General features: G+C 36.9%; 2 protein-coding genes across 3 annotated transcripts; one reads left to right on the plus strand and one right to left on the minus strand.

Annotated features, from left to right (window-relative positions):
* Window positions 1–113: 113 nt before the first annotated feature.
* LOC130558573 (sialoadhesin) lies at window positions 114–2,300 on the minus strand. 2 transcript variants are annotated; one of them, XM_057341066.1, is made up of 4 exons: window positions 2,173–2,300; window positions 1,428–1,833; window positions 850–946; window positions 114–756 (listed from the first exon to the last, which is right to left on the minus strand). In XM_057341066.1, exons 1-4 carry the CDS (start codon window positions 2,225–2,227, stop codon window positions 694–696), a joined length of 621 nt encoding a protein of 206 aa, XP_057197049.1. In that variant the 5' UTR covers window positions 2,228–2,300; the 3' UTR covers window positions 114–693. The 2 variants fall into 2 exon arrangements, with proteins under 2 accessions (XP_057197049.1, XP_057197050.1); XM_057341067.1 differs by having other exon boundaries at window positions 1,450–1,833; window positions 2,173–2,285.
* Window positions 2,301–4,010: 1,710 nt separating this feature from the next.
* On the plus strand, window positions 4,011–24,013 carry hpn (hepsin). The gene is made up of 13 exons (XM_057339162.1): window positions 4,011–4,535; window positions 5,067–5,172; window positions 9,311–9,412; window positions 9,524–9,565; window positions 10,164–10,293; window positions 10,399–10,515; window positions 11,049–11,089; window positions 11,181–11,346; window positions 12,819–13,015; window positions 13,908–14,003; window positions 21,853–21,995; window positions 22,734–22,898; window positions 22,976–24,013. The coding sequence occupies exons 2-13, from the start codon at window positions 5,157–5,159 to the stop codon at window positions 23,027–23,029; spliced, it is 1,269 nt and encodes a 422-aa protein (XP_057195145.1). The 5' UTR covers window positions 4,011–4,535; window positions 5,067–5,156; the 3' UTR covers window positions 23,030–24,013.
* The last annotated feature ends 177 nt before the right edge of the window (window positions 24,014–24,190 follow it).

The following is a 24,190-nucleotide window of genomic DNA, read 5'->3' on the forward strand; positions in this document are numbered from 1 at the left end:
AAAATAGTTACCATTTCAATGTTTAGATTGAATAATCTCATGATGAAAAAGTTTATCCCACTTCAGTAAACAAATTCAGTAAACAAATGTTTTGGTGGTTCCATACAAGAAACTCAAATAAATCTCTTTTTTATTGTTTAGGAATTTTCCAACACCAATCTACATTTTTCTACATTTTTAATTAATTAATTTAAGCTACTAACTAGTTCAGAAAAACAAACCTGCAGAATTAGTGACTCATCTTGTTTGTCAAACCACAAACAACTTCAAAATACTGAATAACATTTTTTTTTGCAATTTTCATAATTTTATTGAAAGTATATAGCCGTTTTATATTGGTTGCATTGGAAACCTGTGATTTAATATTGTCTTACCCTTTAACAAATTGCTTGCAAGAATAAAATGCCAATAAGGTAAGGAAAATTAACTGACATGAAGATATTTTTCTTATCCAGATTTAAAAAAAAGAAAAAGGGAAATTTATTTTTCAAACCAACCGTAGGCCCTACAACCTCCTATATCTTATTGCATACGTAAAAAGAATGTAAAGCACTTTGAAAACTAACAAGATATCAGAATATAATTAAACATAATATAAATAGATAAGTAATGGTCTTTAGAGACATAAAATAATGTTAAAAAGAGCAACATAAGCATCTTGCAGAACCATACATGTGTGTTGATCGCAGTTTCTCATTCTCTGTGGTTAGTTAATTGGTTATGTTTATTATTTAATTTGATCTGCACATCGCTCTCCTAAAAGATAAAAAGATTTTCCATGAGCTTCCATGACCATGAATAACAAAATCAACATGATAATTGAGTGTGTTATCGAGGTGTGTAGCTTACCGTGCCTTGCATTGTATGCATATCAGAATGACAGTTATTATAAAGATGAAAAAAACTCCAAACACGATTCCAATAGTAAATGAAGATGTCTTTCCAGCTGTAAGAAATTAAAAAACGACCAGGTAAGACATGTTTTATATGCATAAAGAGTCTGTCTCCATAGCAACCATAACGACATGACATTCCTGCATACCCCTCGACGTCATGTCAGTCTACAAAAAAATGTTGTAATGTTTTGATATTTATTATGTAAACATGTATTGATTTCTCAGTTCATCGGTCACTGTTAAAGGCATTTAAGGTACTGAGATTTTATGAATAAAATTCCTGTAAAATAGGAATTTGAGGAACAGGGTCTGTTAAGAGTATATGACTCGACTTGTGTTCACTTTGTTTGCTAAAAGAGGAAGCCAAAGTTTTACTTGTGCTTTTTTTATCAAAATATAATTCTCACAAAATTGATGTTTTCATAGTTGTGCGGGGTTTAGTTCATTTTAAAACAGATTGACTGATTAATATCAGTTGTATCAATAACAGTTAGGGAAAATGTAAAAATTGTGATTATTTTGAAGTATTGCCTGTTCTGAATGTGTGTCTTACAGATGACCAGAAGTGTAACTCCTCTCTGTCCTGGAAGTTTGGCCATCAGGTGATCCGTGATGAATCGAAACACGTACACGTTGCTGTCCTCTGACTTCAGGTCAGATATCTTCAGAGAGCAGTCTTTACTCCCCGTCTGCCCTAAAAACTTCACCCGGTCTTGGTATGAAGGTTCAGGGAATATTCCTGCGCTGTGGTACACGTATCTTGGAGTGATGCAGTGGCTTTGATTTAAACACCACATCTCTGATAGAACTTTGCGTGGTGTTTTCTGATCCGAGTCCTTGGGGTAGTCATAGGTGCAAGGCAGAACTATAGATGACCCGAGATGAGCATAGACTGGCTCCGCTGGGACATGAACTGTCCAACCAGCAGCAAAAATGCCTAGAATAGAAGCGTACAAGAAATCATAAGCCTATTAAAAATGTCTTGCGTATTAGTTAACAAAAACAATATGCAATCACAATATACAATATATGTTAATTATGTTAGTTAACACAGATTGTCTGTTATAAACTGATTTAGCTCACTGTGCATAACAAAAAATTATACGTTATTCTATCTTGTAAATGTACTTGTACAACTCTCACTGCATTTGATCAATTTTCTCATTTGTGCATTTAGGAGAAACACATGAGACCTGTGAACACAAGCGATTTAAATAAAAACTGTCATAAATGTCATAATATATGATCTCAGTTTGGTTTTAAGATTTAATCTCACCCGATAGACTGAACGATATCAGTGTCCAGATGCCTGGTAGCAGGTTTGCAACCATTTTATCTATGCAGCAGTAACTTCTGGTTCTTTACACGTCTTTAGCTTACACATCTAGTTTTTGTTCTTCTTTGACTTTTTGTCAGTATGTCATCATTTCCTGGATTCCATATTTGTGTTTGTTTCATGAGCATTATATAATGGACAACTGAGATAGTATATAATAAGTATTTTCAAGAACACAGTTTAACACTCAAAATAGGCCTATTGCAAAATTTCCCAAAGAAAATATTTTACCTACATAGAAAATTCAGATTATACGGAGCCCGTCTGGTCACCCCTCAGAGAAAAAAAACAAGACCCGCAAATCCGTGGCCACAGTTTTGTAATTCGTTCCCTCAGTTTACAAAACCGTGCTCTCGGATTAATAATCTGTACCCACAAATTCATAATCTGTGCCCACGCTTTCGCAATCCGTGCTCACGGTTTTGCAAACTGTAGCCTACTCGCGGAATTGAAGCCTCTGTCTGTCAACAGAACAAGCTCCTTCCTACAGGAACATTAACCAATATTGTATACTGTTTTATATATAAATTGTCCTAATGTGTTTACACACGAGAGCGTGGCGCATATAAAGCATGCGTTCATTGCCGCGTTTCACTGGCATAAAGATGGTTTGACATTAAACTTTCGTGAATTTAGGGACCATCTCTAAAGTACACATTAAAATACCTTTTTCCAACTTCAATGGCATTTAAAGGGAATGATTTATAGCCACAAGACTAACTGTACAGTGTTCATGTGTGTGTCAGATATAATGCACACCTTTTAGATTATTTATATTTATTATAATAAACAGTTAAATCAAATGCAAATATTCTTATGTGTTTCACTGCTGTATGGGCTCATACATAAATATACACATTTTAAAGCTCAATAGCATTTAAAGGGAATGACTTCCCTGACTAACTGTAAAGTGTTCATGTGTGTGTGAGATAGAATGCACACCTTTTAGATTATTGATATGTATTAAAATAAACCGTCAAATCACATGCAAACATTCCTATGTGTATAATGGTCTCATACACAAATATACCATTATTTAAAGCTCAATAGCGATACGTATAGGAATATGTACATATGATTTGATGGTTTATTTTAATACTCAGTAATCTAAAAGTTGTGCATAATAGCTGACACACACATGAACACTGTACAGTTAGTTTTGTGGCTATAAATCATTCCCTTTAAATGCTTTTGAAGTTGGAAAAGGGTATTTTAATGTGTACTTTAGAGATGGTACCTAAATTCACGAAAGTTTAATGTCAAACCAACTTTATGCCAGTGAAACGCGGCAATGAACGCATGCTTTATATGCGCCACGCGCTCGTGTGTAAACGCATTAGGACAATTTATATATAAAACAGTATACAATATTGGTTAATGTTCCTGTAGGAAGGAGCTTGTTCTGTTGACAGACAGAGGCTTCAATTCCGCGAGTAGGCTACAGTTTGCAAAACCGTGCGCACGGATTGCGAAAGCGTGGGCACAGATTATGAATTCGTGGGTACAGATTTCAAAAATTGAGGGGACGGTTTACAAAACCGAGAGCACGGATTGCGAAAGCGTGGGCACAGATTATGAATTCGTGGGTACAGATTTCAAAAACTGAGGGGACGGTTTACAAAACCGAGAGCACGGGTTGTAAACTCGTGGGTACAGTTTATTAATCCGAGAGCACGGTTTTGTAAACTGAGGGAACGAATTACGAAACTGTGGCCACGGATTTGCGGGTCTTGTTTTTTTTCTCCGAGGGGTGATTAGACAGGCTCCGTAATACTATTATATATTTTATGTTAAACAGTAAACAGTATATGTTAATACCCAGCACGATGATTTAAATCTTTCGGCTCAAAATCAAGACATTTAGAAATGTTTTTATTTTGCTTAATGTCATATTTAGCTACCACACGAAATACAAACATTTGAGACATATTCTGTAACCTTATAATCATGCAAAAAGGTTGCAAGTAATTTTTGTTTTAGGTCATCACCTGCTTCACCCCAAATTGAGATGCGCGCACACACCGATTACCTGTACAGCGCGCGCGCACCTGCGGCCCTACGCACTCTGCTGACCGGAAGAGGGAGGATTCATGCCGTTCAAACAACAGAAAACGGGAGAGAGAGTGAGGTGAGCAGCTGTCCAGATCACTGGAGAATAGTATCATTTAACGGGAAAATAAAAGGCTGGCGGTTCTCCGGGGAAAGCGAAATGTCAACGCGGATATTTGAAGGCAACGCCTGATTTTCTTCATCGAGTCTTCGTTTTTTTGTTAAGAGTTTATTCAAGAAGCTGCAGTAAAGAGGTAAACTTAAAATTGTATTTATTACAATTAGGCATACAAAATGGAAAAAATAAGATTTTAATCCTGTATGTAATGTTTAATGTAAAATTGTATGTCGTTGATGATGATGATGATGATAGTCAGCCAGACTAACTAGGTCATTTAGTTGAATTTGGTTGTTCAGATGTCGATAGTCAGGCCCTAATATGTTTCATAATATTGTATTATACCTACTTATTTTCTATTTTAATGTAAAATTAAAACATTTTGTTATTTCTTGGACGTGTAATTTGCTAACTTTTTGTGAACATTAATGTATTCATTTTCGATTTCATTCATTTAAATCCTAAGTAATGGAAATCATTTTTTTATATGAATACAAATGACTCGGTATTAATGATAACAGCTGTTAAGCATAGAAATTAGATGTGACCTGGAAATTGTTCACTCACTTTGCCCTTTGGTTTATTTAACTTGTTTAACCCATCTTGGTCCATGACCGTAGCTGGATTATTTGTTATAAACATGTTTCTCCCCATCTTACATTTTCAGGTCAGAGAAAAAGAAGGCAAATCCAATTCAGCACAGTTTTAAAGAGGCATCATTGGAAAACATTTTTTCATCTTCTCATATTGGATTAAAATGAAGGAGAAGATTGGTGAGTGCTCAGACAGACTGATATTCCTCTGCTTTTTTGACATCAGACGACTTTTGTTAAAGATTAACCAAGCTGACTTGTGATATGATGTACTCCATTTGTTTTGATCAAACTGGAACTGTGTACGTTGACAAGGCCAAAGGGTTTCAAACATGATATGATGTGGACTGCCCATGCAGCTGTTTATGTCATATGCGTCCTGAATAGATGAGGGAGAAGCGTTTAAAGTTAAATTATGTTGAATTGAACATACTGTGACCAGACTGGAAAGCCATTTTTGTTTTGATGTGAGCTTGATGTAATTTCCAGACCTGCTAAGTTTTTTTATTACATGAATATTGACTGTTTCATCACGTTTTCGAACACATTTCTTGCATTGTACAACAATAGTTGTGTCAATAATCACTTTGCAATTGTAGATGCATTGCCTGCAACTACAAAGCACATATAGATTTTTTATAGATTGTGATGGGACTATTTATCTCATGAGCCCTTGTATTCCTGCTTTAGTATGTGCTGGACACATAAAATAATAAATCTCAGATCTTAGAGACATGATCTGGACCCAAGACCCAAGACATTCCTGACAGTGGATACATTTCATTAGTGAGACACCAAGACTGTTGGGAATGTTCTGGAGTTGTTACATTGTGAACGTGCCAAACAGTTTTGTTTCTGTGTTGTGTGATACCGTGACTGACTTTTAGAATGACTTGAACATCTTTGACTTGCATGTATGTGCTTCTATTTCCTCACAGGTTTGTATAATTTTATGATTATGTATTTATTGAGAATCGGCCCATAATTTGCATCAGACAGGTATCGACATCTTAAGCAGAGAGAGAGGGGGCAGTGTACCAGGAAGACATTTTTTCTCTCTCTCTCTCATACTCACCCCCACTCAGACAAAAGTACTACTTGTTCTCTGGTCAAATAGGTCATGGCAGGTGCTGTGGAGCCGCAGACTGAGGCGATGAGAAGGTGAAATCCTCAGGAATGACACATGAGAAGGCAGACAGAGAAAATATTACAGTTTCAGAACATTTATGTTTATATTACCCAATGGCTCGGAACCCACGTGTGGTTGAAAGCAACCCAGCATTTTCAAAAGTAATTTCTATAGGTTAATTTAAACCATTTAGGTTTGTCCATATCTGACCAAACTGGAGTATGGATTAAAACAACCCATGTTTTGTAGACTGCACGTTAGTGTCTCCAAAGCTACATTTACTATATAAACATTGGCTATAAAACCAATTACTGCAAAATAAATCCTATCTACTTTTTTCTGGCTTCTAGATCTTCCAACAACTTCCAACAAACTTACACACACAAACCCTGCTATAACATGTTACAATGTCTAAATGATTTTGTGGTTGTCATAGACATATAAGCATGATTAATTATCTCATTAATTTATCTCATGCTTAACCGCTACAGAGACATCAGAGCCAGCGGTGAATAAAGAAGCACTTGCTGAGGTGAGGCTGCGTTGGGTGGGGTACATGAGCTCTGAGCGCCCGGTGACCGCCTGGAGCTCATATATCCGAATTCGTCCAAACCCGGCTGCAGATTTGAACTCTAAAAACATACAATCTCGCCTAAAAATGTCTTAAAACTACATGTTGTGACAAAATAAGAGTAATATTTTAAACTTTTGGCAGTTTTACTGCTCCACTTTCTGCTGCTCAGTGCATGTTAAACTTGGGAAATATTTCTCCTCAGCAGCAACATTAATATTTAATTGAACATTTAATTAAGCGAAACTAAACGTACACTGGAGTCCCGGACTAATTAACGTTTTGCTAGGTATTTTACAGAAAACACGTTATTTTTTAGCCGCTCACTCCCACAAGTGTCGCTCTCAGTCACACCAACAGTCGTGCCCAGGGCAGGATTACCAGCATGCTTTAGTTATCCTTTTCTTAAACAATTTCCATTTACACTTTTAAAATGTTTCTATAGGCCTATGCAAAATTTTAAGTGACACATTTTTTATATCTTCACTGATAAAAGTCAGTCTTCAAATACAGTAGCACTACTGCTGTTGTGTCAACAGTAGAGTAGCCTACTGTAAATTCCCAAAATACAGTATGCCACTGTAAATTACAATGGTACGTCATAAAAATACCTATAATGCAATGCATATTACAGTAATTAACAGTGAAAGAAGATTATAGTATTTTACTCGGAATTTTGTTGTAAGTAACTGTAAAAATTACAGCAAAGTCTAACAGTGCAGATCTTAGAGACATGATCTGGACCTAAGACCCAAGACATTCCTGACAGTGGATACATTTCATTAGTGAGACACCAAGACTGTTGGGAATGTTCCAGAGTTGTTAAATTGTGAACGTGCCAAACAGTTTTGTTTCTGTGTTGTGTGATACCGTGACTGACTTTTAGAATGACTTGAACATCTTTGACTTGCATGTATGTGCCCGATTTCCTCACAGGTTTGTATAATTTTATGATTATGTATGTATTGAGAATCGGCCCGTAATTTGCATCAGACAGTTATCGACATCAAGCAGAGAGAAAGAGAGAGAAATAGAGAGAGGGGGCAGTGTACCATGAAGAAATTCTCTCTCTCTCATACTCACCCCCACTCAGACAAAAGTACTACTTGTTCTCTGGTCAAATAGTTCACGGCAGGTTCTGTCGAGCCGCAGACCGAGGCGATGAGGAGGTGAAATCCTCAGGAATGACACATGAGAAGGCAGACAGAGAAAACATTACACAGTTTCAGTTTTGTTCTGTCCTCTAAATATAACATCTATTTGCATAATAATTGATGGCAGACACACTCTGGGGTGGTATATTGCATGGTATAAGATCAAATATAGACTTACTCAGCTGTTTAAACGAACCTGTACGCTAAGTTGTTTCAACCCACGGTTGGGTCAAATATGAACATTTATGTTTATATTACCCAATGGCTCGGACCCCACATATGGTTGAAAGCAACCCAGCATTTTCAAAAGTAATTTCTATAGGTTAATTTAAACCATTTAGGTTCGTCCATATCTGACCAAACTAGAGTATGTGTTAAAACAACCCATGTTTTTTAGACTGCACGTTAGTGTCTCCAAAGCGACATCAAACTCAAAACCCTATCTGCTTTTTTTCTGGCTTCTAGATCTTCCAACATCATATGTGTATATGTATTCATTATCTGCGCTTCCCTTGTAAGGGCAAGGGGAGCTCACTAAATGCATTTTTACGCTGCTAACCCTTATGTAGTGTTGAGCACTGCAATAGAAACGCGTGTCATGGGTTCGATTTGCAAGGACATACTGATAGAATGCATTTTACTGTAAGTCATTTAGAATGAAAGCATCTGCCAAATGTGTAAAAATAGAATTTTGTCCCAGGCCATCTGAATTCTAATGGTGGTCCTGCCTATATGCCAAAAGTTTGCTTTGGTTTTATTAGGCACACAGTTTCTTGCTCATTTATTGTTGATCATCAGTGATCAGAGATCTTTGCAGAATCTTGTGCCATTGCATATTTGAGTATTTTGAGTATCCTTCTTGCTTTCCCACGGATAATATAATTTATGTTGATGAGAAATGTTTTCTATGTAATATCAAATGTAGTGTTTGATTATGACTTTGAAGACTGGCCAAAGTTTGAGATGTTGTTTATATATTTGATCTAACTCTAGATGAGACATGTAAGATTATTATTACAGACCATTTGTTCTCTGGAGGCAAATTTGAGAATCAGGAGACATGAAGTTCACCCAAAAATGACGATTGTATAATCACATGGTCTGGATATGATCTGGATATGTTTGTGACACTGGTCACCTGCATGATGACACCTCTGGAGTTTTTTCTAGGTACATGCTGACACTGGTTTGTCTGTGGAGACAGAGAGACAGATTATCATGACACTGACATTATGTCGCAGGTTTGCTTTAGCGGTAAGAAATTGAGGACTTTGGAGTATTGATCCCGTTCCGTTCCGCGCTGTGTTCATTTCATCAGCTCTGTCATGGTTTTATGTGTTTGCTCTTGGACGTTTATTTCAAGAGGTTCATAATATCTCACATTAATGTTTTAACTTTGCAAACTATAATAGTATTCGATTGGTTTGTCCTTTATTGAAGGTGTTGCTGGTTTCTGTTTGACAGGAAGTCCAGGGATGACCATCCTCAGTCCGTGTCGAGTGGTCGCTGCTGTGGCTATGATTGTGATCATACTGGGGGGTCTGGGAGCCGCCATCTGGGCCCTTGGTGAGACTTTTGGCATTGCCTTCAGAAAAATCTTTCTTGTATTTTGACATGGCTGATTTATTGTATATATTGCAGACTTGATAAATATTGTGTTGTCTGTTTGTTTGACAGTCACATATCTTAGAACAACAGAAGATACAGGACTGTATAATGGTAAGTGTTGTTGTTTGAATTAAATGACTTTTAAATATCACAAATACACATTTTATTATGAATTTAGTTATTGATTGTTTCATACTCAATCAGATTTTTCTGAATATAAAATGCAGTCAAGAATCAAGATCTGTATTTTCATATGTACTAGGGACAATATCATTGAATGAACAATGAAATTCTTATTTTGTTTACTCCTCACAAGAAAACGGTCAAAGGGGAACAAACAATTTACTGACACAATAAAAGTAACATAAGAATATAGTATACAGTATATACCGTTACAGATAAAACCAGCAAGGAAAATGCAAATGAATAACAGTAGTAGCGTAAAAAAGTATGTGCAATGAATGTAAAAAGAACCCGAATGAAACTAGGAACTAATTGACAGTAAAAATAAAACCTATATTATGATCAAAATATGATGTGTAATATATATCATTGTATTGTTGTTTGTTATACAGCCTATTGTATTATATATATTGATCTACAGTTAACATGTTAACAGTAAATATGAATGTAAAAATGATAAAAATGTCAATATTTTGTTATAAATCTTGCTTTGAATGTTAAACATTGTGTTGATTATGTCCTGCAGTGCAGGTGAGCGCAGCAGATCAGAGGCTGAGAGTGTTTGACTCCACCCAGAGAAGATGGAAACACGTCTGCTCGTCCAGCGCCAACCAGCTCATCGCCAACATCAGCTGTGAGGAAATGGGCTTCGTCAGGTAACCTGAGAAAAGGACCAGATCAGAACGATAGCCAAAACCAGATTTCGATAAGTCAGAAAATGCTTTATCGAGGTCTTGATTTGAATTTCCCTTTTTATTCAGAGCAGTAAATTTCTCAGTAACATGTGCGCCCGAAAGCAGCGGAGATCAGGATTTTTTCTGCGTGAAAGAGACCGAGTTAACTTACGGGAAGAAGATAAAAACAGCGCTGTATCCTTGGTAAGACGCATCTTTTTATACAATGAATACTCGATACCAAATGGATTAAAGGTCATTTCAGTTGGTACAATTGCAAAAACAACTTGCCTCATTGAGAACGCACTAATAAAGCAGATGAAAAAGGAAATAAACATTCAATCCCATGATGCACTGCAATAACGTGTAGAATGGATGTACATTCAATGTCTAAAAATATATAATAATGAACTCCAGTGATAGAAGGAGATGGCACACACTTTGTCCGAATACGCTCGCTTTGTTTTCTTTCAATCTTTCAAGTGGACTATGTAGTATTAGTACGTCATTACCGTAGTATGTATATAATGTAAGGAATAGTGAATGAGGTTATAGGGAGTGACATCAAAAACATGTTTTTTGAAACATGTTCTAAACACTTTCCAGATAGTGATTATAGAAACGGGGTGTTCAAATTCAATTTACTGCTGCCGAAATCTTTAATATTTATATGTGAAGTTTTGCATTATAATCGGACTAAGATATTATACGATACTAACTTAAACTTTCTGTTTCAGTAAATGTGACAAAGGACAGATTCTAGAGGTGATTTGTCAGGGTGAGTTGATGGCACTAAAGTGAATTTTTAAAGTCAATACCATATTGAATATTTCTTCAGGACAAACGGCTGATTTCTTCTCTGTCTATAGACTGTGGTCGCCGTATGCTGCCTGAGGAAAGGATTGTAGGTGGAGTTGATGCCCGTCAGGGTTCGTGGCCGTGGCAGGTTAGCTTACAGTATGATGGGGTTCATCAGTGTGGTGGATCCATCATTTCTGACCGCTGGATCGTCAGTGCGGCACACTGCTTTCCTGAGTGAGTCATACCAACAAAAACTTCTTCCTTATGTCTGTTGAGATTGACAGAGAAACGTAAAGGGATCGTGTACTAAAGAATGAAAATTCAGTCATGAATTACTCACCCTGAAGACAACCGTAAGTCCTTCTTTCATTTTTGGAACAAAAGATTTGTTTGTATGTTTTATATGTATTGCATGCTCTTGTGGACGTGTGAACACTGATGCAGAAGGGAGGAAATTGTCATTTTTTTATTATTATTTATATTTTATTATTGTGGATGAAAAGTCTTATCTTCACACTTCATAAAATGAAGTTTGAACCACTGTATAGTCGCATGAAATATTTGAAGCATGTCTTTACTAACTTTCTGCACTTTGAGTGTACGTTGTTTTGCTGTCTTTGGGGGGTCAGAAAGCACTTGGTTTGTTTTACGAAGATGAACGAAGGTCTTAAGGTTGTGAAACCATCTCAAGAGTAAGAAATTTATGATAGGATTTTCATTCTTTCGGGAAAGAAAGCTCTATTTTATGTAATTTCTTATTCTTATTTTTGTTTAATTTTCCAGTAGAAATATCTACACATTCATAAATCAAGACCGTTACTTGAGATATTACGTCTTGGTTTAAAAAAAAATTGTCAGTGGGCTATGAAAAAAATAATAATTCAAAGGGAAAAAATATTTTTTTACTCCATTGACAAGTTTTTTTCTGTATGCTGTAATTTTTTTGATAGACACGAAAGAAGAATAATTATGTAGGGTGCAGGTCTTTTCAATATAAGGGCAATTCCGTGAAAATGTCAACCTTACCATGAAAAAATAAAGTTTTTACCAATGGTTTTTACTTTGGTAACAGCTCAGATTTTAACATTTGGTGGTTCAAATACCCATGTGAGATCTCTCTTCAAATTTGTAAAGCATTTGTTTTATTTTTGGTGCATGATATTTCATAGTCAGGTAAGTGCCATTTTCAGGATTGTCACATCCATAACGCTACATATTCCTCATAAATGGACACATGAAAATTAAAATAAAATAACTATTTTAAATTCTATAAAGAGGCATCCCTTCTCCATTAATTGGGTATTATTGCTTTAGGATTGTACATTTTATTTCACAGAAATCCTACAAAGTTTGTCGTCTCCCAAAAAACGCGTCCTTTTTTTGTCACATCCATAACGCATGTTTATTTCCCTTTTTTAAAATAGAAAATGTGTTCATAGACTGACATTTTTTTATGTTTAAACTCTATCAACAAGGGTTTAGTAAAATATAAATGAATGGTTCAATATATTTGTAACAAATTCATTCTCTGAGCATTTTTATGTCACGTCCATAACGCAAAATGTCACGTCCATAACGTTGGAATTGCCCATAAGGAAACCACAGCTGCTGATTTCCACAAAGAGCCAGCATAAATCATTTTTATGGACTTTTTAATCAGATGACAGAAAACAAGCTTACAGTATCTGTTGGCCCTGTATTCTCAGGAGGTATCGGCACGTTTCACGCTGGCGGGTTCTTATGGGGACCATCTATAACACCCCGATCCGTAAGAACGTCGTGATCGCTGAAGTGAAAACAGTGGTGTACCACAGCAGCTACCTGCCCTTCGTTGATGCCAACATCGATGATAACAGTCGAGATATTGCAGTCCTGGCACTGACCAAACCTCTGCAGTTCACAGGTCAGTGTTCTACACAGTGACAAAAAAGATTATTTCAATTCTTCATTTAATAAGAAAGATATTTGTGATAGTAACATCGTTACAGTACACTCTCATGCTATTCCAATCCTATGTTTGACACGCTTCCGTGGAACACAACAGAAGATTTTTAAAGAAAAAACGAAGTGGTTTTGTGTACATACAATGGAAGTCAATGGGGTCCAATGTTGTTTGGTTACCAACATTCTTCAAAATATCTTCGTTTGTGTTCTGTAGAAGAAAGAAAGTCATACAGGTTTAGAATAACATGAGGGTGAATAAATGATAATATAAGTGTTTAAGGCCATTATTAGAACTATTAGAATTAAATTGACTATTAAATTTTTTGTTTTAAAACATTTGAAATGATTTAGACATGTATTGTTGTCCTTCAAATGGCTTCAGAATTATGTGCTTATTTACGTTTAATGAAGGTGGTCCTTATTTTTTAGATGAAGCAATCTATGAACAAATAACCTTTAAGACACAATGTGCAAAACTGGCAGTAGTTTAATTGGAGACTGTTTTAGAGTGTTCTTTTTTATTGAAGCAGAGGGTGAACTATTGAAACCTCCCTCTGGTCTCAGGCTGCTAGTCTTGAGAACAAAGCTCCCCTTTTTCCATGACTTCTTGACTGAAAACAAAGGACAGTAGACAGGCAGAATTTTCAAGTAATACAAAGCTCTTCCTTACACATACTGTATATAGAGAATAAGTAGTAGGAAGACTAGTTAAAATCATTTGTAATTCTTCTGTTCTGAATCTTGTATGTGGCATGCACAAAAGCATGCACAACATGACAGTTGTCATAAAAATGCATATAGAATCACCTATTTTTGGCTTATCTGTCGATGTCCTCTCTGCTGTGTTTTAGATTACATCCAACCAGTGTGTCTTCCCACCTACGGCCAGCGGCTGGTGGATGGACAGATGGGTACGGTAACCGGTTGGGGTAATGTGGAGTATTATGGTTAGTAACAGCAGCAGGTTAATCGTTTTTATTCTGTGTATAATTAAAGTTAGCTGAAATAGTGCGCAAAACTGTCTATCTATTTTTACCTGAAACTTGAGACCCTCTGTCTGTCTGTCTGTCTCGCTCTGTCTTTGACCTTTGTGTCAGTGACTTAGGTTGTATTTGAACTACATATACATAACCTGCGGCTGATGATCACAGACCATGATTTCAATTTATAAAGTACACAAATAACCATAGTTATTTGGTTTTATTTGTAGTAAAACCAAAGTAACCATAAATTTATTAGGATCTAATCTCTAAAATTCAAACTATAGTAATGCAAATGGTAATCAATCTGCCGAAAGAAACATGGATACTGCACTTTTACTATAATAAAACCATGGTTAATTTTCCTAAGGGTATATGTACACTTAATACTTAAAAGTGCACTTAACAGATGCATAACAGACAGGCTGGTCAGAAGGTTTAAAAGTAAAAATATGATGCTTCTATTTATTATTAAAGCTTTTAGATAAATTATTTTTGTTGTACATTTGTCTAAATCATTATTTACATTTATATTTAGTCATTTAGCAGACGCTTTTATCCAAAGCCACTCACAGATTTTCCAGCGGGATTATTTTTGGTTGATGCATTTTTGGTTATGGTTTGCCAGCATAATTCCTGTTGGTTAAGTGTAAATCTACAATATCATTCTCAACCCATATTGAATGATGTTCAACAGCTACAGTATGAGTATACTTTTGGAAAAAAGGTTAAAAGTTGCATCTTATTTATGTTTATTTAATGATTTTTTTACTGTCCTCTTGCCTTCTGCACTTCCATTAAGAGTATTTTCAGTGAACACATCTTCAGTTTGTTTGTAAACACTCGGTGGCATGTCAGGATTATTTTCTATGGTAATCAACATCTTAAAATCATGTTGATTTGATCATAGTTATGAAATGAACACAATAGGTCCATAGTTAATGCTTTATCTGTGTATTTCTACTTTCTACTCTAAATATGGGAAATGTTGTTTTGTAATGCAAGCTCGTAGTCTAAAAACTTGCTAAATGTTTAGCCTTTTCTTGTATCTTGTATGAGATTCTTTATCAATAATACACAAAACTGTCACAACTCAAACTAAATTTATGCTAAAACAAGTATGTGAAGTTCATTTTATTACGTATACTTAAGTTTAAGTACATTTTTAAATAGAACTTTATGCACTTTAAAGCGGCCCTAACACACGCGGTTTCTGCCAATCTCATATTAATCTTGAGTACCTATAGAGAACTATTGCATACTTTGTATCTTCGAAGAGTATTTAGTTTGATCACATTTATATAAGATAGATACAGCTGTACGATTATTACTGAAAGCAGTACGGCACTGAACTAAAGCACGTGCGCACCCATTGCCAACAAAACACAGACATCAGTTTCACTCACCGCATGCGGTTCATGTCCGGCATCTTTTAGCGCTGGGACGGCTCCATATATCAGTTTCAAACCATCTCCAAACCCAGCGTTATATCCACCGTTTATATAACACTCATCAGCCAAATGCAGTGAACAAACAAACACCTGAACTTCGCGAACGTATGCGCTCTCTCTCTCTCTCTCTCTCTCTCTCTCCTGCACACAAGTGAAAGTGACGTCTGCGCATGCTCCTTCTCCTGCTCTCCTTGCTGCTGCGTGGGCGTGCCACGTGCTTTTCCGGGAGAATTGTCCAATAAGGGACTAAGAAAAATTGTTACGAAACAGTTTTATGTTCGAAAAAAACTTTCTGAAACCTGTACGATCGCTGGGGGAGTGTATCGAGCACAGAAATACTACGTAATACGCCCAACTCGTTTTTTGACAAGTTGACCATGTTAAGCATGAGAAGACAGCACGTTTATCATTGTAAAGAAGTCAGAATGCATGACACACCGTTGCAGCACCCCTTTAAGTGAAGTTAACGTTATGATATTTTGCACTTTAAGTATACAATTCAATTCAATTTTATTTATATAGCGCTTTTCACAATATGCATTGTTCCAAAGCAGCTTTACATGTGAAAATAATAAAAACTGAAAAACACACAAAAAAAGGTAAAACACAGCACAGTGCATGGTGTTTATAGAACAAGCAAGATTATTCTAGTAAATAATATCTAATAAATGCTGTCTCCCGGTGGTTTATTTAGCATATTTTGCATTAAGTGAATGCTTGGCTGAAAAGATGTGTCTTTAATCTAGATTTAAATTGGGAGCGTGTGTCTGACCCTGGAATAGTATCGGGAAGGCTATTCCAGAGTTTAGGTGCTACGCATGAGAAAGCTCTACCCCCTTTGGTGGATTTAATTATTCTAGCTACTATCAGAAGTCCAGAGTTTTGAGATCTTAGAGAGCGTGATGGGTTGTAATGTGGTAGAAGCTCTGTTATAGGGGCTAAACCGTTTAAGGCTTTCTAAGTCATTAAAAGAACTTTAAAGTCAATATGATACTTAAAGTGGAAGTTCACCCAAAAATCAACTTTGTGTGATTTTTTTTACTCACCCACATGACGTTAAACATGTTTAGAGAACTTCTGGTGTCTTCGGAGCACAAATAGAGATATTTAGGTAACATCTCAACTCTCAACTCAACTTTATTTATATAGCGCTTTTACAATTTTCATTGTTACAAAGCAGCTGTACATGAGACACATTGACTACAAGCAAAACAATCAAAGTTGTACCTGCAAAAACAAGAAAAGGTTGAAAACACAGAAGACAGACACACCCACACACAAAACACTCCACACACACAACACGCACACACACCAACACACACAGACACAGAGACACACACACACACACACACACACATACGTACACAGACAAGTACGCACACACACACACGCTCAGTGAGAGCACACATTTAGGATAAAGGAGAGAGAAGCACAGGTCAAATATAACAGATAATAAATTCCTATATGCAATATTAATTAAGTAAAACTTTAAGATTCTAAAGCAGCCCCCCCGGTCAGGCAGATAGTGCAAAAACAGTATGCAAACGGTGGCGAGGAACCCAAAACTCTAATCGAGAAAAAAAACCTCAGGAGAACCCAGGCCCAACCAGGGGATTCCAGTTCCCCTCTGGCAAAAGCTGCTGCCTCTGCACAAGCTCCAGAGAACTTGCACAACAAGGCTAAATAAAATAAATAAACTTAATAATAAAATAAATTATAGTTTAAGATTATCATTAATAATCTAATAGCATTTGAAGTTTTGTGGTGAAGACATGTCAAGAGACCGCGTCCTTCTTTATCCAGCTCTATCATCTCAGCTCTTGTCAGGTCCCCACTTCCCATTCTCCGCTCTACCATCAGGTCAGGCCATGAACTGCATCCTGCTCGCTGTGGTAACCTTGGAACAATGAGACAAGACTGGCTGAGAGTAGAGTACTGTTCTGTACTCTTTGATGCAACAAGTACATCAGTTGTGTTTTTGGTTCCGGTTGATCTAACTAATGCAGCCTAAACCCTCTGAAGATTTATATTATGGAAGAGTAGTGTATGCAAGATTAAAAAGATGCGTCTTTAGTCTAGATTTAAACTGACAGAGTGTGTCTGCCTCCCGGACAGTGCAGGGAAGACTATTCCAAAGTTTAGGCGCTAGATAGGAAAAGGATCTACCACCTGCACTTGATTTTGAAATTCTAGGTATTACCAACTGACAGGACGCCTGAGAGCGTAATGCACGTGAAGGACTGTAATACAAAAGGAGTTCATTCAAGTACTGAGGAGCTAAACCATGTAAGGCTTTATAGGTAATAAGCAAGATTTTAAAGTTAACGCGATGCTTTATAGGTAACCAGTGCAAGGTTGACAGAACCGGGCTAATATGTTCATACTTTTTTGTACGTGTAAGAACTCGAGCTGCCGCGTTTTGGACCAATTGGAGTTTTTGTAATAAGCCTGCAGGGCAACCACCTAACAGTGCATTACAGTAATCTAGTCTTGATGTCATGAATGCATGAATTAACTTCTCTGCATCTGAGATTGACAGCATATGACGTAGTTTAGATATATTCTTAAGATGGAAAAACGCAATTTTACAGGTGTTGGCGACGTGGCTCTCAAATGACAGATTACTATCGAATAGAACGCCAAGATTCTTTGCTGACGACGAGGGTTTTATGGAACATCCGTCAATAGTTAAACAGTATTCTTGGTTGTTACTTATAGCAGTTTTCGGTCCAATAAGTAACACTTCCGTTTTGTCCGAGTTCAGTAATAAAAAGTTGTTACTCATCCAGTTTTTTATATCGACTATGCATTCCATTATTCGATGGAACTGCTGTGTTTCATGAGGCTTCGAGGAAATATAAAGTTGAGTATCATCAGCATAACAGTGAAAGCTAACTCCGTGTCGCTTTATTATATCTCCTAGAGGTAGCATGTATAATGCGAAGAGCAGAGGCCCTAAGACTGAGCCCTGTGGTACACCGTACTGGACTTGCGATTTGCGTGACACCTCATTGTTTATTGCTACAAATTGAAAACGGTCGGATAAATAAGATTTAAACCATTTCAAAGCTATTCCCTTAATGCCGACATAATTTTCGAGTCTATGTAGGAGTGTGCTGTGGTCAATGGTATCGAATGCAGCACTAAGGTCTAGCAGCACCAATAACGAGATACAACCTCGGTCAGACGCCAATAGCAGATCATTTGTAACTCTGATCAAAGCAGTCTCTGTACTGTGACATGCTCTAAATCCAGACTGGAATTCTTCATTGATGTCATTCCTTTGGAGGAAGGAGCATAATTGAGTTGAAACTACTTTTTCCAGAACTTTAGATATGAAAGGTAGATTCGATATAGGCCTGTAGTTCCTTAGTTCTCTAGGGTCGAGTTGGGGTTTTTTGACAAGGGGCCTTATAACAGCCACCTTATATGCTTTAGGCACATGTCCTAATGTCAGAGATGAGTTAATAATACCAAGAAGAGGATCTATAATTTCTGGGAGCATCTCTTTCAGTAGATTTGTAGGTATAGGGTCTAGTATGCATGTTGTTGATTTAGATGATCTAATAATTTTAGACAGCTCATCTTGATCTACGGTATAAAATAATTGCATTTTCTCCTTAAGGGCGCTGTAGTTAGTTTGTTCAGCGGGTTTCACTTCTGATTGCATTGTTATAATTTTTTCTCTAATATCTTGGATTTTATATGTGAAGTAGTTCATAAATTCATCACTGCTATGCTGATATACAGGATCAGAAGTCACTGACGATTTATTTTTTGTTAATTTAGCCACCGTGTTAAATAAAAACCTAGGGTTGTGCTGGTTTTCTTCTATTAGTGATGAAAAGTAGGCGGATCTAGAAGTTATTAGGGCTTTCCTGTATTTTCGAATACTATCCTTCCATGCTGTACGAAATACCTCTAATTTAGTTTTCTTAAAGTTGCGCTCCATTTTTCGGGCCGCTTTCTTTAGAGCCTGAGTGTGTTCATTATACCACGGTGTGGGGCTGCCATTTTTAATCTTCTTTAAACGTAGTGGAGCAACTTTGTCTAGCGTTACCGAGAAGGTGGAATTAAAATTTTCAGTGGTAATGTCAAGATCTTCAACGTTATTTCTCATGATTTGAGACAATTCGGGCAGATTATCGAGAAACGCATCTTTGGTAGTTGAAGTTATTGTTCTACCATATTTGTAACAATGAGTTTTATTTGCAGCCGTAGGCCAGTGAAGCAAACATAATACCAGATAATGATCCGAAATGTCTTCACTCTGCTGAAGGATTTTAACGTCGTCCACATTTATACCGTAAGACAGTATTAAATCTAAAGTATGATTACGAAGGTGAGTGGGTCCTGACACATGTTGACTAATGCCCATGGAGTTAAGAGTGTCTTTGAAAGCCATTCCTAAGGCATCTGTAACGTTATCTACGTGGATGTTAAAGTCACCAACGACAAGGAGTCTATCTGCGGCCAGTACTAGTTCTGATAAGAACCCACCAAATTCTTTAATAAAATCTGTGTGGTGCCCTGGAGGCCTATATACAATAGCTAGAATCAATTTAAAAAGTGTTTTATCTTTAGTATTAGGTGTTGAAACATGAAGAACCATGACTTCAAAAGAATTATATTTAGAGTTCGACTTCTGGGAAATGCTAAGAGAGTTATTGTAAAGTGCTGCGACACCTCCCCCTCTGCCTTTTAGACGAGGCTCGTGTTTATAATAATAATCTTGGGGGACAGATTCATTTAAAGCAATATAATCATCTGGTTTTAGCCATGTTTCTGTCAAACAGAGCATGTCTATTTTATGATCTGTTATCATATCGTTAACAAAAAGTGCTTTATTAGAGAGAGATCTAATATTTAGCAATCCGAGTCGTAACAGTTGATTATCTGTATTTTGTTCATGTTTAGTTTGTTTAACGTTTATTAAATTACTTTCAAGAGGTTTACGCATTATTTTATGTTTGCTAATCCGGGGGACAGACACAGTCTCTATTTTGTGATGTTTGGGAGAACGGATTACTACATGTTGTACATTTTGTGTATTCTGCGACGTGAGACGGCAAGCAGACAGTTGGTTAAGCCATACTGTCTGCTCCCTGACCTGGGCCCCAGCGAGTCAAGTTTTAGCATTAGCATTAAGACTTTTTGCCATATTTCTAGACAGGATGGAAGTCCCAGCCCAGGAGGGATGGAGACCATCTCGTTTCAACAGGTCAGGTCTGCCCTCAAAACTCTTCCAGTTATTTATAAAAACTATATCATTCTGCAGGCACCACTCAGACAACCAGCCATTTAGTGAATATAATCTGCTATAAATCTCATCACCACGATAAGCATTGAGGGGGCCAGAGAATATTACAGTGTCTGACATCATGCTTGCGAGCTCACACACCTCTTTAATGTTATCTTTTGTGATCTCCGATTGACGGAGTCGAACATCATTTGTGCCGACGTGAATGACAATCTTACTGAATTTACGATTAGCCTTAGCCAGCACATTTAAATTTGACTTGATGTCAGGCGCTCTGGCTCCCGGTAAACATTGGACTATGGTGGCTGGTGCCTCTATGTTAACGTTCCGAACAATAGAATCACCGATAACTAGGGCACTTTCAGCAGGTTTCTCAGTCGGTGCGTCACTGAGCGGGGCAAACCTGTTCGAGACTGTAATCGGAACGGTCGAGTGATGTTTTGTCCTGCGACTACGCCGTCTCACAGTCACGAAGTTTCCCAGCTGCGGGGGATTTTCAACCGGAACCGAGCTGTGTGCGCTAATGTTGCTCGCATCCAAAGTGTTTTCTATCGTCGTTAGACTCTTACTATCCTCGGATAAAGATTGGATGCGAGACTCTAATTCTAAGATCTTCTCTGTCAGCCTAACTATTTCCCTGCATTTATCGCATATAAAGCCCTCGCAGCTGACATCTGAGAGATTTCCAGGCCTCCTCATAGACATCATGGTGTCAGTTTTTGCCAAGGTCCAGAAAAGTACTAAAGACATCGTTAAATTGGTCCATCCGTGCATAGTGACTCAGTTGAATTTTTTTGAAGCGACGAGAATACTTTATGTGCGAAGAAAGTTGATTTTTTTGGGTGAACTTCCCCTTTAATGGGTAGCCAGTGAAGGGTTGATAACATTGGGGTTATGTGATCGTATTTTCTGGACCTGGTTAGAACTCTGGCAGCTGCATTCTGAACTAACTGTAGTTTGTTTATTGATGATGCAGGACAACCATTACAATAGTCTAGTCTTAAGGTCACAAATGCATGAATAATACATTACTGTGTTCCTATTAATTATTATACTTAAAACCTTTAGTACAGTACCTTTGAGTGTGTTCCTTTACTTCTTGTAGGTACTCAAGCTAATGTCCTCCAGGAAGCTCATGTTCCCATCATCAGTGATGCTGTGTGCAACGGGCCAGATTACTATGACAACCAGATCACAACCACCATGTTCTGTGCTGGATATGAGAAGGGAGGAACCGACTCCTGCCAGGTATCACAACTACTGCACTTTCTATGACGTCATCATCCAAACAGCAGTGGCGTACTGCGCCCACTAGAGGGTGACGTTCATACCTAAAACATGTTGCTGTGGAGATCATGACAGGATTCTGAAAGTAAAAACCCTGCTCATTTTATTAATAAAGAAACGTTTTAGCAGAATTTGAACGTACAAGACAGCCTGACCATAAGCTAAGAGGTTCCTATCCATTTACATATGTTTCTGGAGAAACCTCACGGTTTGTGTTCTTCAAACTTTATTTCAAATAAGTCAGAAATCATTCCGTTAACGTTCACCAATAAAACAACTGGCTGTTACAGTGCAATGGCAACATTGTGCCCTTAAGAGCAAAAGATGTTAACAAGTCAGTCTTTCCACCCTCACATTTGTATATATTTTAATATTTTATTATCTCATTCTCATCTATTTTGTATATTAAACATCAATTACTTTAGTATATATTTAACTTTACTGACTGATTTCGTCGTTCCCAATGATTTATGGTTCCTTTGTTTTGTCCATTTTCAAATTCTCTTTCAGTTCAGTTTGCTTCAAATCAAAGGCTGTAATGTGTTTCATCTTAATGATGGATGCTTGTACACATTTGTATCTGTCCCTTTGTCTTAGAAAGTCAACCAATGATAATGGAAAATATTTTCTAATATTTCCCTGAATAGGTTGGTACAATCTCATAAAATTATTTTTATGTTTTCTCTCCTATGATGTCAGGGAGACAGTGGTGGTCCGTTCGTAGCAGCCGACATTCTTTCTAAGACCAGCCGTTATCGTCTGATGGGAGTGGTGAGTTGGGGCACAGGCTGTGCCATGGCCAAAAAGCCTGGCGTCTACACCCGCGTGTCTCGCTTCTTGCCCTGGATATCTGCAGCCATGAGGGTGAGTAGCTTGATGACCTCTCTATAAACACCATTCACTCATATTGTAAGGCAAACTGTGTCACTTCCTCTCCATAGATGTACGAAAATTCCCCAGGAGTGCACAAAATGGCCCGGGCTGTAACTCCATAGCCGTTTAAAATGGAAAATGTTCTTCATGAGACTGAAAAATTCAAAGTGGAGGTCAGATTTGTTGCTCTGATCAGCTCGAGATCAGACGTCTTATGTTGATCAGACCGAGCACAGATGTTCGGTGTTGATCAACCTGTTTTGAGGAAAATCTTAGAATATGTTCACAGTATCTGACTCAAAGAGACCAGAAACTACGTTTGATGCTGTACAGTTTTAATTACAATGAAAAATGCATACTTTTTCTTTAAAATTCGTCACCAAAATTGTCAGATAATCTCCAAGAAAGGAATTCAGAAAAACATGAAAGTAACAAAAAACCTTCTAAAAAATGCTTAATGTTTTTGTAAAACATTGCAGGTCTGTACAGAGTGTATCTTAGAGTTGACTCTAGATTTATTTTTTCCTTTTGAATTAATTTAATGTTGCAAGCCGTGTTGGGGTAATCTGTTACAAGTAACATGCATTATGTAATCCGATTATTCTTCTCAAATCATGCCATTACTTGTAATGTCATTACTTTTTTCTTAAAAAAAGTGTGCGCAGGAGCAGATGTTAGTCAGGCACGGAGATGGTACAGTAGGCCAAAGGTTTAAATTTCTGCAATGGAAAAATTCTCATTATTTTTAAATCCATATCTTGCCCTATTTTGTCAAAGATAACGGTTTTAAATGTTTAACTGCGCTTATAATTATGTACAAAATCCTACCATTGAGCGTTACCTATTTGACTTCGTCAAGAAAAAGCCTATTTGCCACTTTTTTTATTCCAATGGGCAGTCAATTTACCTTGTGATTTCATTTTAAATAAACCTCTACAACTACACCTCTAAATTCTTTATCTTTAGGCCATTGCCTACAAATTCACCTAAATTTATGACTTTTAACTTTTTAATAAAAAAGTTGTACAGGAGTGGATATAACCCTCAATAAGTGATCAGAATTTAACGATAGTCTAAATTGGATTTTAAAAGAAAAGGTGCATGTTATAAAGGCTGTGTTGCTGAATGTATTACAGCAAACACAACTGCAACAAAGTTAACTTCCGGTCTGTGTTTGGTTATAACAATTTATTTTATATTTAATTTATATTAATATTTAATTGTATATTAATTGTATTAAAGTGATAGTTCACCCAAAAATAAAGATTCTGCCATTTACTCAC

This window comes from Triplophysa rosa, linkage group LG8, assembly GCF_024868665.1.
Source record: "Triplophysa rosa linkage group LG8, Trosa_1v2, whole genome shotgun sequence".
NCBI lineage: Eukaryota > Metazoa > Chordata > Actinopteri > Cypriniformes > Nemacheilidae > Triplophysa > Triplophysa rosa.

Excerpts from the sequence above, each read along its gene's own strand:
- hpn (XM_057339162.1), top strand. Across the intron at positions 9,413-9,523 it reads AGCCGCCATCTGGGCCCTTG|TCACATATCTTAGAACAACA; the intron begins GTGAGACTTTTG and ends TTTGTTTGACAG. Across the intron at positions 11,090-11,180 it reads TCTAGAGGTGATTTGTCAGG|ACTGTGGTCGCCGTATGCTG; the intron begins GTGAGTTGATGG and ends CTCTGTCTATAG.
- LOC130558573 (XM_057341066.1), bottom strand. The coding sequence starts at position 2,227 with ATGGTTGCAAACCTGCTACCAGGCATCTGGACACTGATATCGTTCAGT. Across the intron at positions 1,834-2,172 it reads GATATCGTTCAGTCTATCGG|GCATTTTTGCTGCTGGTTGG; the intron begins GTGAGATTAAAT and ends CTTCTATTCTAG. Across the intron at positions 757-849 it reads TGCATACAATGCAAGGCACG|GAGAGCGATGTGCAGATCAA; the intron begins GTAAGCTACACA and ends TTTATCTTTTAG.